At 38.6% G+C, this 19,749-nt stretch overlaps 1 protein-coding gene across 2 annotated transcripts in view; it reads right to left on the bottom strand.

Moving 5' to 3' along the window:
• Nucleotides 1–1,078: 1,078 nt before the first annotated feature.
• Jak2 (Janus kinase 2) overlaps nt 1,079–19,749 on the bottom strand; it is a 63,307-nt gene continuing 44,636 nt past the window's right edge. For both annotated transcript variants that reach the window (XM_038341287.1, XM_038341295.1), the window contains 10 exons: nt 19,138–19,276; nt 17,621–17,772; nt 17,326–17,476; nt 15,634–15,770; nt 11,705–11,894; nt 11,033–11,157; nt 10,701–10,873; nt 5,222–5,339; nt 3,701–3,814; nt 1,079–3,054 (listed from right to left, as the gene is read on the bottom strand). In XM_038341287.1, the coding sequence (XP_038197215.1) occupies nt 2,947–3,054; nt 3,701–3,814; nt 5,222–5,339; nt 10,701–10,873; nt 11,033–11,157; nt 11,705–11,894; nt 15,634–15,770; nt 17,326–17,476; nt 17,621–17,772; nt 19,138–19,276 (1,407 nt within the window). In that variant the 3' untranslated portion in view covers nt 1,079–2,946. The remainder of the gene's footprint in view (nt 3,055–3,700; nt 3,815–5,221; nt 5,340–10,700; nt 10,874–11,032; nt 11,158–11,704; nt 11,895–15,633; nt 15,771–17,325; nt 17,477–17,620; nt 17,773–19,137; nt 19,277–19,749) is intronic.

The following is a 19,749-nucleotide window of genomic DNA, read 5'->3' as shown; positions in this document are numbered from 1 at the left end:
GGAAGATGAATCCCTTTTTGTAAATTGCACAAGTCCATTTAAAATAAATCAGAGACAGTCTACAGAGTAGGAGAAAATCTTTGTCAGCTATTTGATGGGATTAATATCCAAGCAACTAAAAAAATAAACACCAGAAAACAAATTATTCAGTCAATAATTATCCAGGTAAATTAACCAAATAGTTCTCCAAAACAAAGTATAAATGGTCAAAGGTATACACTGGAAAAACATTGACACTTTAAATCATAAGGGTGATGCAATTCAAAACAGGGCTCCATCACTGAGATACACCACTGCCCGATAAAAAGGTAAATTAAACAAAAATATCATTCTCTTATTCTTTGGTGAAAAACACTTTCATCTATATGTACAACTGTGATTGTACTATTATAGCAGCCTTCCTGTTTTGTGGGAACACTCAATGGTCCAATGAAGTAGCCAACATGTGGAGCACACAGGCGACCCCAGGGAAGACGGCTCCCTAGATACAGGAAATCCAGGTATTTCCTTATCGCTATTACTTAATACTGGCAATCAACTCGGGGGCATTTGGGAGCCTTTTAGCTCTGGTTTCCCGCGCTGCGTGGCAGGGATTCGGCCTTGGGCTTTTGATTGCTTCAGCCGGGTCGCCCCACGCGCAATTTTGCCCTGCAGCGCCTGCACGCTCCTGCACTTGATCTCAGCGCAGTTTCCCAGACTAGCCCATCCCAGCCCTGCTTGTACAAGAGCACAGGGACGCGCGCCCGTGACTCAGCCGGAGCAAGCGCGCTAACCCAGCAAGCGCGCTAACCCCAGCCAGGAGCCAGGAGGGAATGCCAGCCGCCCTCTCCTCACTACATAATCAGCTGTTTAGTAAAACTTACATATCAGAAGTGACAAACTATTAAGAAAGCTCACTAACTTTAGGCAAGAAAACGGCTGGAAGAAGGCTACTCCTCCAGGTAAATTTGTGGTGCTACTGGCAGCATATATATAAGCATCAAAAAAAAAGTATTTTCTACAACGAGTACCATGATAACATGGGATTATTGACTAATGATTATCAAACAGCCCCATCAAAACATTACAACAAACTATAGAACTCTGGAGAAACTTTTTTAATTTTAAGAAATAGTAAACTTGAAGAAACATTTTATTGTACCTGACACCTGGTCCTCATGTGGAACCAAGCAGCTAAGTCTGGGAGTAATTTCTTATATGTATTGTTCAAATCAAGATTTCAAAAATTATGGACTCTCAATGAAAATGAAGTCTCTTAACTACTTAAAATTTCAAGTAAGATTGTCATTGCACTCCTAAATATTAAGAATATGTGGGATCTTTAAAAGTAAAAATTCAAGTATTTTAAAAAGCGTAACAAAATGTAGTTTACACCACTATTTTTAAAAATAGGCAAAATATTATGGACCTTTCTAAAAATCCTAAATCATGATCACATTATATGACACATGACTTTCATCTGAAATGCTGTAGAATTAGTATCAACTGTATTTGATTCAGAAATTGGATAAAAATATATCTAACTTCCATTCAAATATTACAATTTTTATAAACAATACCCACTAGTCTCACTCCCCCAGCTGGTCTCGGTATCTGCTATCTACGAGAATGTCCGCAAAGAATGTGAGGAGCATTTCTTTGCTATCCCTTCTTCAGCAAAATCAAAGCTCTTAAGCACAAGGTAAACATAGGATACACCACTGAAAATAGAGAATTTCTAAAAACAAATACCAAAATATTTAAAATCTTGTATAAATAACACACAAAAATCTTGTTTTATTTTCCTGACATGACATGTCTAAACGGAGCAGCACTAAAGTAGATAACCATTACTCATACTTTGAAAATATGTACGCTCTCTCTCCTCCTTCCTCTAACGATGTACATTACAGATTTCTGGCATTCTTGGACAGGCTCTCACTTCCTGTCCACGTGGGAGACTCTGGTGAAGGCACATTTCTCCTACCACTGCAACAGCGAGCTTGGGGACCCGCACGCAGTCTTTGTTCATATTCTAACCCACTATGCATCTTAAAGAGCTTATACATTTTACAAATTATTTATGGCTTATACTTCAATATATAGTAACAGGTCTCAGGGACTGAAATGTCTTATTGGCAGTTAACAGTTTCAAGGGAGCAAAGTATTTCTGGCACTTTAAACCTCAAAAAATATAAAAGAGTACTAGTCACTATAGTCATAGAAAAGGTGGAGACAGTTCTATGTAAAAACACAATTACCATAAAACAGACACAGGACAACAAATAAGAAAATAGATTGTGCTATGTCTTTGTAAGATTGTTCCATTTCAAAAGTCTTTAGGGTTAGATTTACTATACAAATAAAACTATACTTTTGTTTCTTTTGCTTTGAAAAATATTTACAGTGACATGGAACTACAAGCCCTGACACAGCAGCACAGACGCAAGAAAAAAAGGTATTTATTCAATTTTCTGAGCATTTTAATTTGTATCATGAAGTTACTATAGATCAACTATGGAAAAATTAGAAAAACATTAATAAACACCAGCCCTTGTGTAATCACACAAGATGCCAAAGTATTGTACACTCCATGTGGTAAAAACTGTACATGTATGTTGTGTGTATCTCTAACACTGCAAAATTTACATTATAATTGTTTCATTTTTTGAAACGCTGAGTTGAAAATGTCTGCTTTCTCCCTGTGCCGGAGGAGGAGATGTACGGACTGTGCAGGGAGCTCCATGCAGCTCTCTACAAGCTTCCTGCAAGACTTTTTAGCAGTGTCTTTTACAGATGGTGTATGAAAAATTCACAAAATTCCCGCAGTTCTGAGCAGACAGCCTGACCTTTTCTTCTGGCTAGCATTATGATAAGGATGTGTGGATAAGGTCCACAACAATGTGGCTACAGAGCTTTGCTTTGATTCTGGAAGTCAACTTAGTCTCTGAGTAAAGACCATCGCATTCACGCAGCCAGACTGTCCCGGATCTGATCCACCCGGAGTGCTAGGTCCCTGAAAGAGGGACGCTGATTTACATTGTTGTTCCAGCATTCTGTCATGATCACATAAATCTATAAAAGGAAAAAATTAAAACAAAATTAGAATGAACACTAAGTTTCATGCTAATTAAAGGATGATATAAATTTGGAAATCTCAGCTAATTTGCCTAAGCCAGTAATAATGCTATGGCTATGCTTTGAAATACAACATCTGTATGTGTTTTTAATAAAACAAGAGAAAACAGATAATTATTGTGGATTAAAAAACTGCTGATCAGGGAGATGGCTCAGTGGATAAAAAGAACCAGATATTAAAGCCCGATGACAAGAATCAATCCCTGGGGCCCACAAGAGCCAGGCACAACAGCACTCCTAACACAGAACAAGAGACAGACAAGAAAATCATGTGAAAAATAGTGAGGACCAATCAGCCTGGAGAGCACAGTGCAGCAGGAGAAACAACAGAGACTTCCTCAGCAAGGTGGAAGGCAAGAACCAATCCTCGACAGTTTTCCTCTGATTCCAATGGGCACTGTGGCTTGTATACCTGTACACACATGTGCTCTCTCACACACATACCACCTACACACAAACACATGCACTCAAACACACATACCATACATATACACACATACCTCTTTCTGACACACAGAGACACAGACCACACTCACATTCACATCACACACATATACACGAGAAATTAATTAAAAACTGTCACCTCATCTGGGCACCCTTCTGGTCTTGGTAGTCTTCCATTATTCTTCAGAAGTTCTATCAAATGGAACACAATCATCTGTCCTTGTTTATCATTTCCAATCATTCGCATAAATTCCTGAAATGTAAACTCGTTTTAAATGACTTCATAAATATATTACACTAACAACAGAAATGCAAATTAAAACAGATATACCCATTTTTATATTAAGTTGGTAAAATTTCATTAATATTCTAATGGTGAGTACAGCAAACTATTCATGCCTATCACTGCTGCGAAGACATAACCTGATAGAGCTTTGCTTTTGAAACAATCAAAAGTGACTTACTAACTCATAACCTCTAACAGCTACACTTTTCTTCTAACATGACAGTCAAAAGTAAAACTACACATTTATGTATAAAAACTGTAAGTGATTACCTAGAAATATACAACTTATAACAGAATGCTATTGGGCAATTAAAATCATACTTGCAGTAAGTAATTACAGATAAAGTAAAATAAATACACACAATGTAATAATTAACGGGGCAGCAAACACAGGAAGCTTATAAAACTCAATTTTAGAGAGCAATAGTTATTTCTTTGTAAACTTTCACATTTTATATAAAATAAGTCTGAAAGAAAATGCCACAGTATATTGGGCTGGAGAGGTGGCTCAGCGGTTAACAGCATTGCTGCTCCTCTAAAGGCCCTGAGTTCAATTCCCAGCAACCATATGGTGGCTTACAACCTGTAATGAGGTCTGGTGCTTTCTTCAGGACGGCAGGCACACACGCAGACAGAATATTGTATACATAATAAATAAATATTAAAAAAGAAAGTGCCACAGTATTAAAATGATTATCTGAGTAATTTCATTAAAATGATTTTTATTGTTTTCATATCCCATATACTGAAAGAAACCTATATGAACAGTGTAAATTACTTCCGAAAGTTCATTTTAGGTGTATGATGCTCCAGAGTAAATGTGCATACTCAATGCACTTTAAATGCCATTTAAGAGGCGTCCTGAAGGCCTGGTCCCTGGCACTGCTGGAATTCTGGGCTTTTTAAGAGATCACTGCTGGTCTCCCTGAGTGTTTTAGTTCCTGTGAGAACAAGCTGCTTCACAGGAAGTGGAACCTTGGCCCTCATGGCTCTTGGTCTGAAGACTTGACATGCGATCTTTTTGCGGTCAGTCCCTTTCTGCTCATTTGCCATGTTGTCATGAATCCAAAGGGTCCTTGCGTGATACTGGCCTTTTAATCAACTGCGAGCTAAGTAAGCCTTTTCTTTATGAAGTCCTCGGTGTCATGTATTTTGTTACAGTCACAGACACATGGCCAAGAGAATACTGAATTTAGTAAGTTTATGGTATTTTGTTGGGTATTGTTGAATATTGTCTCCAGATAAACAAGGAATTCTAAAATAGGTCCTGGGCATCTTATTCTTTTTTGTATAATGCCTTTCTTGTGCTTAAAACAAGAGCAATGGAGGTGGGGGGGTTGGAGGGGGAATTAAGCAATTAAGAAGAAAACTGACCACCGGAGGGCTCTTACTCTTCTCAATGTATGTGAACAGTTCATAGAGAACCACGCCAAAGCTCCATACATCCGAGGCCACAGAAAACTTGCTCTCTGTCAGGGATTCTGGAGCATACCTGCAATATACAGAAATCATTTAAAAGATGAGTTATTTGATGTGACAACTCATCATACTGAAGGGGACAACAAACAAACAATGACAAACTCTCCCAGGGGAACAGAAGGCATCGGCGCAGCAGGCTGAGGTCATCCTCAGAAGGGCTCCAGTGCAATGCTGACTCTTGGCTGGAACTGGGAACTTAAACTTCAGGGGCTGTGTATGTGTGAGGTGTGGGGGTGTGGGTGTGGCTTATGGCTGTTTACACACACAATATGACTCATTTGGTATGTGCTTTCTTCCTGGAGTCTGGGATTTTGTTACACACCAGGCAGATGGTGCCTATGAAACTAGTCACCATAAACACTGGCACTGAGGTTCTCCTGACAGACATGGATATGCACTGCTGTCTCCACTGCTGGGGGATGGGGTCTTTGCAAGCTTGTGATCTGACTTACACAACTTTCCATTTGCTCTCCCCCGCAATGAGCACAGTGAAATGTTGAGTGGTGGGTATTTCTAATGAATCAGAAAACCTGGTCCTTAGACCCTCTGACATAGAAAATTCTAAGCACATTAATTTTTGTTTCTATTGGCAGTACTGGGTGTTAACTGAGAAGTTTTTCTAAGAACTGAAGAATGAGCTGCTCTTCCTAAGCTGTTCTTTTAGATGAATCCAGATTACAAATAGGAGAGAAATGTAGCTTCTAGCTGGGAACGTAATAAAAAAAAAAAATAAACCATGAGAAAAAAAAAATAAAATAAAACATTTTGTTATTTTATGGAAAAAAAAAGAATCGAATCTGGAAGGGGGTAATTATGAAAGAACAAAGAATATACAAAGTAAAGGAAAATGGTGTCACAGCCCAAGGGGTTGCCAGTGGACTAGGAATATTAGTCCCATGGTAAAGCCTGTTTTTACTATAGAGATGGCTACAGAGACCTGCTTGACTAGACAGATGGAAAATATTAGCATGTATTTTATTTATTTATTTATTTATTTATTTATTTATTTATTTATTAAAAATTGCCACCTCCTCCCAACCTCCCATTTCCTTCCCACTCCCCCTTGCTCTCCAGTCCTAAGAGAAGTCAGGGTGCCCTCCCCTGTGGGAAATCCAAGGCCCTGCCCCCTCCATCCAGGTCTAGGAAGGTGTGCATCCAAACAGAACTAGGCTCCCAAAAAGCCAGTACATGCAGAATCGAAACCCAGTGTCATTATCATTGGCTTCTCAGTCAGCCCTCATTGTCAGCCACATTCAGAGAGTCGGGTTTGATCCCATGCTCGTTCAGTCCCCGTCCCGCTGGCCTTGGTGCGCTCTCCTTAACCTTTTTCTCAAGATCCAATGCAAGTTTCACTTACACAGGTCCTTCTCTAGCTACAGGAGTCTCAATGACTCCTGCTCATTACATGTCTAGACTTACAGTCTGGACTACACAAACACACAATAAATAGGTATGTAATCTCTATATTTAGCTTAAAATTTTTACTTTTTATTATTTTTAAATATCAGTTTTATTCTATCAGCAAGATATAATCTCCTTCAAACAATGCTACTCTCCTATATCCTAAAATACATTTTCCTCTGTGTAGCCCAGCTTAGGTTCAAATTTAGGACCCTCCAGCATTAGCATTTCAAGTACCAGGATTACAACCATGCTGTTCTTATGGTTTTTGTTGTTATTGTTTGTGTTTTGTTTTTTAGCATAGCACTCTTTGTAATTAATTTCTTAATTACATATTGCCAACCCCAGCTAGATTTATTCTATAACTCCCTTTACTTATACAAAGGTAAGCCAAATCAGGAAAGAGTTACTTCTCTCTAGGTCTTACCTTCCCTTTTTTCATGGAGCATTAAGGGAATTTATGTATTTTCTGTCCCTTTGAAATGTCCTTGCTTAAAAGTCAATGTCAGCTTTATGATCTAGAAATGTATTAAGAAAGTGCCTAGGAACTACTTTCTCCTGGTTTCCCTGAGCAGGGAGGAACCTAAACTGGCCATAGCATCTTTCCAAAGTGCAAAGCTAGCCCATATCACAGTAGAATAGAGGCCATTAGCCATCACAGGTAGTCGCACGATGGTCAAGGGTGTTTAGGATGAACTATGTGTGACAAATGGTTAAGTCCTTTCCCCTGAGAACTAAAGTCGGTACAGAAAACTTGTATGCTTCGGGCTGTTTCTGCCTGACTACATAGAGATGTTCGGTTTCTTCCATCTTGGAGATCTTAGAGATGTGCTGATAACAACACACCCACATGTAATGCTTATTCATCAATAGAACTTTTCAATCTCCTGCTTCCATAGGAAGATTTTGAGTTGAGAGAAAGGGTTGGTTTTAATTAAATTTCTGCCAACACTTCTTTTCTCTCTTCTAAATTTAAGGTTTCCAAAAGTTCTATCATTCAATGCCTTCCTCTGCTGCTAAAATGTTTTCTTTAGATAATTTTACCCACTTTTATGTTTAAGTCTTCTAAATTCATAGTCTGCTTTGACTGTTCTAGATGGATCCACCATTTCCAGATTAAATACCTATAGGCCACAGAACCCTATCTTCATTCTCCCAGATCCTGCTGATTATTTCATTTTGATTATGCAGTAAATGGCATCACGATCTGTCTAACTACCCCCAAAAAAGGATTTTAGGAGTTATTTTTGGATATTTATATTTTATGCGCTATGTAGACATGTGTTTATCTGTATGTATGCGGAGGTCAGAGACAACCCACGGGTTTAGGTCTCCTCCTTCCAGCATTCAGGTCCGGGAGCCTCACTCACACTCACTGTTGAGCCTTTGGCTGGGCCACCATGTCTTTTCAGAATAGCCCCGTCTACTCTCTCTCCTTCATTACAGCATGAGGTCGTGCAGAGTAACCCAGGATGCACAAAGACTGGCCAGATGATGTCTACAGTAAGAACAGCATAAGCTTTCTCCTTTTAAAAAAAATTGAAGTAGAATCATTTTTCCTCTAGTTCTTCTTCATATTGACCCCTAAAACATGTTGGAACATGCCCAAAAATTAAAGCAGAACAAAATTTTGATAAATAAAGCATTAGGGAGGACAAAGATTTCTTTTAAATAAAACCAAGCTTTGTTTTAAAAATTACAACTAACTCCTATGGACAAAACTGCATGTGATTTCTTTCAGATCCAGGTTTGGCTTGCTAGGATTTGACTGTGTCCTCTCCAAACTTCAGGTGTTAAAACTTAACACCAATGTGCTATCAGTAAGAGGGGGGCTTTTAAGAGATAGTGGAGCCATGGGGGACCCTTCCTGAAGAAGAGATTCAGGTACTATGGAATTGGCTTTGTGAGTTTCCTGCCCTTCTACCTTCCTCCGTGTAAGAACAGTTAATAACATGTAATGATGAGTAATATATCTTATTTTTATAGAAAATTAGTTATATAAGACACATATTATCTTAGGCTTATCTTGACTGCTTCATTATCTTTCCACACACCCAGGAAACCTTTTTAAAAGCTTGGTGGCTTTTAGTGTGACTGGAAGAAAAACCAGGCATGAAAGTGAGTGTTTGGCAGGAAGGGCTTTGTAGCGTGTCCACTGGTGTCACATGACTACAGAAGTGCGTGTTCAGCCATTTAGTTCTCTGCTGTTTTGGATTTTGTGCTATGGATGAAACAGAGGGCCTCATGCATACTACACCAGTATATTTTAATCTATCACTGTGTAGGTGTGCATGATGGGTGGGGATATGTACCACGGCGTGCCTACAGAGGTCAGAAGACAGCTCTGAAGACTCAGCTCTCTCCTCCACTTTTACATGGACTTTGGGTATTGAGCTTAGATCATCAGGCACCGTCACCAGCTGCACCATCTTGCTGGTTCACCACTGCCAGATTGTGAAGATAATACTTTACAACATTAGTATACTTCTTGGGGTTGCAGGTGTAACTTGGTGGATAAACTGGTTCCTGTGAAAGGCATGAGGACCTGAGTTCAGATCCCCAGCACTCATGTAAAACACCAGAGAGAGCAGCCTATAATCCAAGTGCTGAGCAGTAAAGACAAGCAGATCAGGGGGGCTTGCTGAGCAACCTGGCAAGTTTAAATATTTTCAGGATTCTTTAATGACTGGTTAGATAGAAAAATGCTTTGTATCCTTGGAAAATTCTGTTAGATCCTTTAAAAAATGAGAGCTAACAGGCACATAATTTTAATATTACTATGAAATATTTTGCCTTAAAAAGATAGTAGGAACTCCATACAGAACAGCTCTTCTGGATCAGAAGTGCTGTCTTAAATAAGAACCCACTATAATAAAGTCTTTCATTTCCGACCTTACACAGTACCTACTGAATACAGCATGGGGTTTCTCAGCTCACATTTACTCTCTAACACAACACGAGACCTCTGGTATTTTATAACCCTTAATCTCATTCCCAAGGAAGGCATAATCATATCCCAGTGTTTTTTAGGGGTAGGGGAACCACAGAAGAACCCAGGGCTGACCTACCACTGAGCTAAGTCCCCAACCCTACCTAATCATTTCATAAACACCCCCAACCCCAGGACACATACAAGTCGGGGAGAGCTCTCTCTGTCTTTCTAGCTTCACTACTCCACCTAGTCTGCTCCCCTGTCAGTCACTTGCTATCCCTAAGGACTAGGAAGGGTTGTTTTCTTGGTGTCTGGTGTACTCATCTTCTGTATATTCTAGACATCAGTTCTCTGTCAGATGTACAGCTGACAAAGATTCTCCTCTAGTCTGTAGGCTGCCTTTTCACTTGATTATTTCCTTGCCCATAAAGAAGCTTTTTAATATCAAGTATCACTTGTCAATTAACGGTCTTGTTTCCTGAGTAACTAGAGTGCTATTTAGAAAGCCCTCGCCTACGTGCACACACCCTGCAGTGAAGAGATTCCCTGACATGATCATGTTTTAATCACAACCTCTGCAGAATGCACTGCCGTATTTCTAAAATACAGGAAAAACTCTTCCTTTCAAACACAGGTTTCACGCTTCAGTGCATCTGACTTTGGGTTTTCAGGTTTGGACGGTTGGATCTACAATAATCATAATAATATATATTCTCCATGCACTGACATAAAGTTTCCTGAGAGGTTGGAGGTGGCTAACTAAGCAGTTGACTAGCTCTTGCAGATGACCCAAGCTCAGTTCCCAGCACCCACAGCAGGCAGCTCGCAACTACCTGCTGTTTTTTTGAAAAGATAATGTGAGATACTACATGAAAGGTATTTAGCTCAATACAAAGCATATGATAAATATTGCTGTTACTGGAAGTAGTACTAAACTGAATGTTATTAAATATTATATATATATATATAGTAACAGTAAAATAAAGTTTGAAGAAAGTTATCTAAAATTTAACTTTATTATACTGAAAAATGCCTACTTACCAGAATATGGGACTTTCGCCTGGTTCTTTTACTTTGTAGTATTCTTTGTCCTGTGGCAAGACTTTGGTTAATCCAAAATCTCCTATTTTAACTCTGTTCTCATTTTCCACCAATATATTTCTTGTTGCCAAATCCCTATGGATATACCTTTTTGTGCCAAGATATTCCATGCCCTATGGATAAAATACATTTTTTCTTTAAGTAGTTGTATGAACATAATTTAAATGACTGTATTCTACAAGTTCTCTTTATAGTTAAGGAGTAGTCTGCATGACTTTTGAGTTAGTTCACCATGTAGTTCACCCACAGCAGATATTTAGGATGTTCGATACCTTGCATATCTGAGATGTGTACTGCAGAAGTTTTTTGTGATCTATTCGTTCTTTATGTTTTTGAAGATAGTCTCGTAAACTTCCATATGGCAAATATTCCATAATTAATCTTAGGTTGCGCCGACCTTTTAATATACAAAAAGAACATAATGTTTTACCGTGCTATATCTTACTGATTAAATACTAGAAAAAAAGCTATTTGTAAATGATTTAAGTATACATAAAATCTGGGTCCACGATGATAAAACTTTATTACGAATTAAAGGTAATATAGCATTTAAGAATACAGGCTTTTCAATTCAAATTATTTTGAAAGATGCATGAGAAATATTTATTCTTTAGCCACTTTTAATTATTTGTGAAAATCCAAATAAATTAATAATGACTCTTTTTCAATTATAACAAGTATCTAATAAAAACATTTTAATAGACCACATAAGGAAATTAATTTTGTTTTTAAAAAAGTTAACACATTTTGAAGGAAGTGGTGAGAAGGATGATTAGGCAACCAGTCAAAAAACTGGTGTAGCTATAAGTCCATGGTCTCCCGCATGCTCTCCAAGCATATCTCTCTCTGCACACTGACAAATCCTTAGACAACTGTATATTTCTATTACCCTGGATGCCAAAGACATACTGTGAAGTTAAGACAGGCTTCAATGGGCAACATACCAGCACTGTAGCACACTCCTTTGTATTTTACAATGTTGTCATGCTGCAAGGATTTCAGGATTTCAATCTCCCTTTCAAAGTCTCTGAGATGCTCTTCAGTGCTGTGCTGGAGTTTTTTAACAGCCACCACCTCCCCAGTGTTGTCCTGTAGAGGATCGTAGCGGCACATCTCCACACTCCCAAAATTACCCTGAACAACACATGACATTAGAATGGAAGCCAAAAGTCCCCAAGACAACTTACTATTGGCTTCTAAATATACAAGAAGTACTTGGCAGCTAGAATTAGTAGAAAGAATTCTCAGCTTATGTTAGACAAATTTCAGAGCAAGGAATGGAAGTGTTATTTTAAAAACTGGGTAGTAAACCTATAAACAACTTCTCTGAGATGAATTATAGACTGAAAAATTATAGACTGAATTAAGACGTTTCCTTTATCTCAATGTACCTTCATAATGCTACCAGTGAATAAGGATTGTTATTGACTGGGTATGTGTGACCTCAAATTTACACAATGGAAGCCTAATCCCTAATATGATTGTATTTGGAGTAGCCTTATACAGAAAGAACAAGAATTAACTCCAGAAGTTTCCCTCTCCAAAAGCTTCCATCTGAGGTCAGACAGAGAGCCCTCACTAGAAACCAAACCCTGCCCTTGGACTTTTCAGCCCCCAGAACTTGTTTTGTTCATCCAGCCATAACATGGTATTTCATTATACAGACAAATACAAACTAATAGAGAGTCTGCTTGACTCAAGAATGGCTACAAGCAGGGCTGGAGAGATGGCTCAACAGTTAAGAGCACTGGCTGCTCTTCCAGAGGACCATAGGCAGCTAGCTCATAACTGTCTATACCTCCAGTTCTAGGGAATCTGATGGTAATACACACAAAATAAAGTTAAATAAGTTTTTTAAAAGAAAGAATGGCCACAGGTGATATTCCTACATCAAAAAAAATTGGCGTCTCTAAAGAAATTCGTACATCAAAATAAATTGAACTCCTTATTTAGGATACATCACAGCGTATCCCACTGCTCGCCATGCCATCACCATCCCAAGGCCCGGCCCAGCTGGCATATCCTGTGCTCCAGCTCAGCTCTCAGCACAGTTCTCACCCCTGGTCAGTCTTCTCAGGAGACCACTACAGAACGCCCAACAACTTACTGTGGTGCCCGTCCCTAACTGACACATCCATAACACGAGGCAGCCCAGAGAACATGGGGGAGGGGCACCTGAGAGCCAGAAGAGCAGCAAGTCTGCTCTGAGAAGGTAACTTCTAGCGATGACAGGGAAGCTAGACACCCATGAAATCTCAACCATATGGCCACCCAAACAAGTTCTGAACAATTTCAACACCAGCTGACATCCCAAAAATAATTAAACAAATCACAAACATAAATAATGACATCTGTTCCAACTTGAGTCCTATAAAAGTGGTAGAGCCTGTGATCACTGCGGAGGCTGAAATGGATATACACTCATCCCCACTTCTTCTCACTACTCTGAGTGCCAGTGCAGCACAGGGCATGCAAGAGAAGCTCTGATATTTGTGTGATATCAACCGCACGGTTTCAGAGAAACTCCAGTTGTGAAGTAACTGAGACCCTTCCAAGGCTGCCCGATCCCTAATGTGCCCTTTAAACTTGCTTTCACAGGCTTGAAAGGGTCTGACCTTAGTAGCTAACTATGGTTTTACATGTGAATTTCAAAATGATGATTAAATATATACATATACACAGTTATAAATCTTCACTACAATCAAACTAATTAACACAAAAGGTCTTAATCACACAAATGCTCACACAACCATGCTCTTCATAAGCTCAGGAGAGATGGAAGTATAAAAGGAAGTCAAGTTCAGCGAGGTGCTGAATATCTCTTATCACAGATTCTTAGACTTCAGAGGAAGGAGGATCTAAGGTTCGAGACCAGCACAAACAACCAAGCAGGACCTGTCTCAAAATAAAAAGGAGTTGGGGGTATAACTTGGTGGTAGAATAGTTTACTAGCACACGTGAGACCCTGAGTTTTAATCCCCAGGATAGTAAAATAGAGGGAGGGAGGGAGGGAGGGAGAAAGGGAGGGAGGGAGGGAGGGAGGACAGATGTTAGCTGAAGATATCATTAGCAACTGAAGCTAATAAAATTTTACTAGATTTAACTTTAAATAAATTGGATTCCCCACCCCTAAAGTCTTAGATATTACCAAGAGAATTCTTTAAGGGAAATTATAGTATCTCTTAAAAACTATATCTAAACACCGAAAAAGTCAGTGTATACAGAATCACAGGTAAAATCATTTTAAGATTTTCATTATTCTGTTCTCACTAATTATACTCAATAATTCAATGACTAGTTGATATGGTCATAATATTGTATATACCAAATAACAAACTGAAATGGCTTTGACAGCAGTGCAGGAATGAGTCAGGCTGACTTTCCCTTTCTCATAAATGGGTCTTGGCTATGTGACCACAGTTAAACTTCTGGGAATAAAAGGTATACTTTTTAAACGTCATGCCATATGATTTGAAAAAAGAAAGACTATAGAAGATGCTGTAACTGAAGCACGTTCACACAAGAGCAAACACATGTGACAGTAGGAAGAGCATGGAGTCAAGCTTTTGTCTCAGAACTGTTTCCATCTTGCTGTGTGACTACCAACAAGGGCTTTAAATTTCCTATACTTGTTTTTTCATTGAAAAATAAAAATATGACTTTCATATTTACAGTATAATTTCCTAACTTAGAATAGTATGATATGTGAATAGGTAATAAAGGAAGAGGGAATGAAACGGCCTCTATGATCTATGAAATTTTGAATGTGTACTGTAATATTACCAAGAGTAATGACACATTATATGGGATTATGGTATAAAAACACAGCTTCCACCTTGGGTATATGCTCTCAGCTGCCACTCTGTGAGTCAGCCCTGTAGAAAGATCCATGTAAGCTTGGAAGGAGGCCTGGCAATAATCCCGTTAGTGAGGTAGGAAGAGACCTCTTAAGAAGCCTTCAAAAGGAACTTTAAGGCCTGTTGATACCTTGATCCAAAGCAACCCAGATAAACTGTCCCCAGACCCCAACTCAAAGAAACTGGCAAGTTTTAGAGTAACCTGCTGCACAGCAATAGGTAATAAATTTTTCCACTACAAAGACTTCTTTTTCTCAATTGCTATATCCCTTCAAATATTCCCAAGAGTTTTACATAAAAAGGAACAAGTTATTAATACAGTTAAGCTAATTTTAATCTAACCATCAATGTTTAGTTTTAAGAAAGCTGAATTGGAACTTCAAATATAGGTCCAAGTCTCAGTGAGGCCTTCATGTTGTATCTGTGCCAAAATTTAATTTATAATGAGCTATGGTTTAGATCTCTATAAATAAACAAAAGAGAGAGCTTGCCACTATAATTGGGCCTGCTAAGCACTGGGTCTCTTTTCATCTTGATTGTTATATAGACTGTGTGTGACTGTGTAACCTTTTAATGGAGCTTCTTTTGAGGAACATGATAATTCAAGGTCCTACGCTATAAGCAATTAGATTATATCTCCCAAGACAAAGTCAGAAAGGCAGACAGAACACTATGTGCTCCCTTCTCTACTGCACTAACCTACTATGAACTACAAACTCCCCCTTCAAAACAAGAGACTCAGAATCAATCAGTTGGGAAGGACTCTGGTTTATCGCCGTCCTCATAGGAGATGCTGACTGTGCACTGCATGTTACCAAGGACCTGGAGTATTTTCCAGTAAAGTGTTTATTTAACAGAAAAGTTCTCTAATATCCAACAATTAAGCTTTTCTTTCTACAAATACCCCTTAAAATTTTTGTGGAAAGTAGATTGATCAGCTCTAGTCCAAAGCCGCCTTATTCCCAAATAAAATGATGCATGATTAAATTTTATTTGAACACTTATATACAGTTTACCTTGCCAAGTTGCTGTAGAAATTTCAAGTGTCTCTCTTCAAATTGTGTAGGGTCTCTGTCTTCAAAAGCACCAGAAAATCCTAAGGCACCTATTCTCATATTTGGTAGCATGTCATTTTCTGTTAGTAGTTCATAATCTATAAAAACAAAGAAAGGCACCATACTAAGTTGGCAAATATATTCTCAGGGTAAAACTGACAGATATTCAAGCTAAGAAGCAGAATGAGTTTGGAATACTAAATAACAAGGTGTTGGGGTCCAACCCCAGCATAAACTATCTCTCTGGACCAGCATAGAGACACGGGAATAATTGAGACACAGTTCACACAGCAATTTTATAAAGGAGTCTCAGGGTTCATTTAAGTCCTGAAGGTCACCTGTGTTTATTCTCCAAACAGCTTTTACCTTCCAAGGTAAACTGAGGGGGAAATTCATTAGCATTCTGTTTCTGGGGTAGCAGGACTAAAGTCATGTCTGCAGCTCTGTCACTAGCTTGGATTAACACCTCTTCCCAGGCGGTCGCCATAATTACAAAGAAGGAGCAGAACAACATCAGCATATCCTGACCTCAGGAGACAGCCAGTCTGAAGATGCTTTTAGCACCTCAGCTGCTATTGTGGCTTGAGAGTTTTGCTGCCAATACAATGCAGAAATATGTGGCCTGTATAATATTGCCCCCCACACAGGGAAACTCAAAACTATTTAGATTATATTAATAGAAGCCTTTAATTATTACCCAGACTTTCAAGATAGATGTTCAAGGGGTAAATTACTCCAAAATAGGTAGTTTCGGTATTCATGAAGTAAGGTTCTATTCCAATTCCTGCGGGTGAGAAAGGTGTGTTGCTGACTAACTATGGGACGGGCATACACTTACCTCAGCATTCTAAAGGACGTAGGGACAGACAAAAATAAGTCTATCTCATATTTTAAAAAAAATAAGTCAATTATAAAATAGATAACTAGAAAAATCAAAAGGGGTGATGTTAAAAACTCCATGCAGCCAAATTAACAAATGTAATCAAATAAACATGCTTCTCATTAACTGACAAACTAAATGTATATTGGATTCTAAAACTCTCGTGGCATACACAGACAATACATTTTGTTGTAGTGATATTTTGTGTTTTAACAAATAAAGATTACCTGAAGATCAGAGTGCAGAGCTAAGTCACTAGGGACCAGGCAGTAGTAGTTCACACCTTTAATCCCAGGATTTGGGAATCCCACATCTTTGATCCCAGTACTAGGGAGGTGGAGACAGAAAGGGATATGGCGGGGCATAAGAGGAATATAAGGTGGGAAGACACAAGAGCTCAGATGCAGTCTGGATTTGCAGTCTGAGTGAGGATTTGTAGAGACAGGATCACCCCTTCAGTCTGAGGAGTCAGTAGAGGGAAAAGGTCTCTCTAGTGGCTGGCTAGACTGCTTCTCTGACATGGCAGTTTTCAATTAGAATTCATGTTGCATTTCTGTGATTAAGTTTTCTTGTTCAGACAAATAAACAAGTAAATAAAATTAGGTTTTGGAAGGAGAAAAGATCTATTTAAAAATACCGTCCAGTCAAGCACAACATGTACCGCATTCACATGAATGGAAGAAATGAAAGACTTTCTTAGACAGGATTGCAAAATAAGAAAACAACAGAGAGAGAAAGCCAGTGATCAAGGAGGTGGCCCCATCGGTACTCACCTGGAGTAAACAGGCTATTAAGATCACGGATGACAGCTCTGAAGGCAGGCCTGAAATCTGGCTCATAATCCATGCAATTGTTTATAAGGTTCGCTAATTCTGTCCACTTAGGTGCAGGAAGCTGATGCTTATCTTCATAAAACTGCAACTTCTGCAATGAAAAACTCGAATGCTAAGAATGAATTCTAGAGCACTTTTATTTACCTTCTTTTCACAATCAGATGGGCTATGAAATACCACACCATGTGAAAGAACCTAAAGAATCAGCCTGTCCCTCCAGTCTGGGCGCACTTACCCTTTGAGAGTCCAGAGCACTCAGGGGCTTGTCTCCTCCACTGCAGATTTCCCACAGAGTGGTACCAAAACTCCACTTGTCTGTTGCCAGATTTAGATTTTTAGGATTTTCAATGCATTCAGGTGGTACCCATGGAATTCTCTCCTGAAGAACTTTAAACAGGAACAACTATAGTTAAATAAGCTCCGCAAACCATTATTTCCTATGTGAACAGTTTGCAAACTTATTTGAATGATTAAGTCTTTTATGGTTGTAGAGGACTGGTCTGGTTCATGCTTGCTAAGTTTAAGAGTTGAATGATCCTTGAAATCTTACTTCAGTAACCAGCTTTAACAATTAAGATCCACAAAGATTGAGTAATTCCCCCACAGTTATACCATTTTTAATAGTTGTTGGAATTAGGATCATGTGCAATGAATTTTGGATCAACTAAACTTCTCTCCATTAAACTGAAATGTCTCACCTGGCATGCCATTTTCACTACCTTCCATTAGTCCTGTTTCTCCCTCACAGAAAGAAATATACAAAATTTGCCTTAAAATTGGCTCTCAATATTTAAAAACTATTCACAGCATGTAAGTGATACAAACACTGTCACATCACTGGTGGTCAGAGGCCATTATGACAAAGCCCAACAGACATCTTTACAGCAGACAATGATTAAATTATACCACGATATTCTCAGTATGGAACTGACAGACTAGGTAAGATTCATTCACGGAGTTCCCCAAATAAAGCTTCTGCAGTTCTTGACTCCACAACAAAGAACATATCTAAGGAAGGAAGCTGTGGGGTAATTCTCCTTTATGGAATTCAGACACAGGGAATGAGGACATTACACCTTTTGGTAAAACAATATGGAATAGCTTTCCACATAGCATGGAGATTAAAGAGTTCATTAGTTCCTCTCTCCTTTACCAAATACATTTTTTTTTCTATTTTAACTTCTCATTCCAAAAAATAAATCCAAGATCTAAAAACCCAGGAAGATTTTCCTCTCAACATTACTATCCTATTATCATTGTCCTTACTGCAAAGTCAGCCATTAAAGTTAAGTAGCCTTGGCTACACCAGAATATTGTATAGCAGTGTACAAATTAAGGTAGAAAACCAGGTAAGATACAGCAAGCAATATGGCTTAAGTAAATAAATGTGCCTGCAGCCAAGTTCAAAGGCCAGAGTTCAATTCTGAGAACTCACGTGGTAGGAGAGGACCAACTCCCACTAAGTTACCTTCTGATTTCCAGACATGTGTTCTGGCACATGAATGCCCCCCATACACACATATACACACAATAATAATTTCACAGTCTATGGTGACATGCTTAAACAAAAGAATAACTGGAAATGGTCACAATTTGGCTATAACTTAATTTAAAATACTACAAGTAGTAGCTAAATGTCATTAGTAAGTAAGAACATTAATAAACTAGAATTAAAGGAAAATAGAAGTACAATTTTTATGGTACCACCCTAATAAAACTGAAGAAAGCCAATGTGGTGAGTACAGAACTTACTGTCCTTTGGTAGAACTGTGATGCTAATGCCGGGATCACTGAGTTTGATGAAAGGTGGATTCCCTGTTTTCCTGTCTTCTTCTCTGATTAGCAGGATATTTTTGGCACACACATTCCCATGAATAAGGGATTTTTCTTCCTATTAAAGTTAAATGCACATACATTCAAATAGCAATAAATAAATACGTGTGCATAAAACATGCCCAAAGCTACAACATAGATTTAAAGAAAGAAGACAGCGTAGTAAAATACTTGGAGACATACTTTGAGACAATAAAAGGAAGTCTTCGGTTTCTACTTTAACTGATGCGATATTTACACCCACACTGAAATGAGCACTACTGTTTAAAGGAGAGATTCCAAATGAAAAGCACTTCCTGGTGGTGACACGCATTAGGAATGGGGGAGCCTGGCACCATTCTGCTGTCAGCACTGCTCCCTCGGGAACACTGTCTACAGACATCCCAGCAGCATGGTTTGCTTCTACAAATTTCTGGTTAAAATTTCTAAACCCTGATGTGTTGTGGAATATTATTTTAACTGTGTAAAGGTGTGTTACATTAGTTTCTGCTGCTTTTGTTAACAATGCAAAGACATGTTACATTTGTTTAA

Source organism: Arvicola amphibius, chromosome 1 (genome assembly GCF_903992535.2).
Source record: "Arvicola amphibius chromosome 1, mArvAmp1.2, whole genome shotgun sequence".
Classification (NCBI taxonomy): Eukaryota; Metazoa; Chordata; class Mammalia; order Rodentia; family Cricetidae; genus Arvicola; species Arvicola amphibius.
The sequence above is the reverse complement of the archived record's forward strand: the minus strand, read 5'-3'. Positions and strand labels throughout refer to the sequence as shown.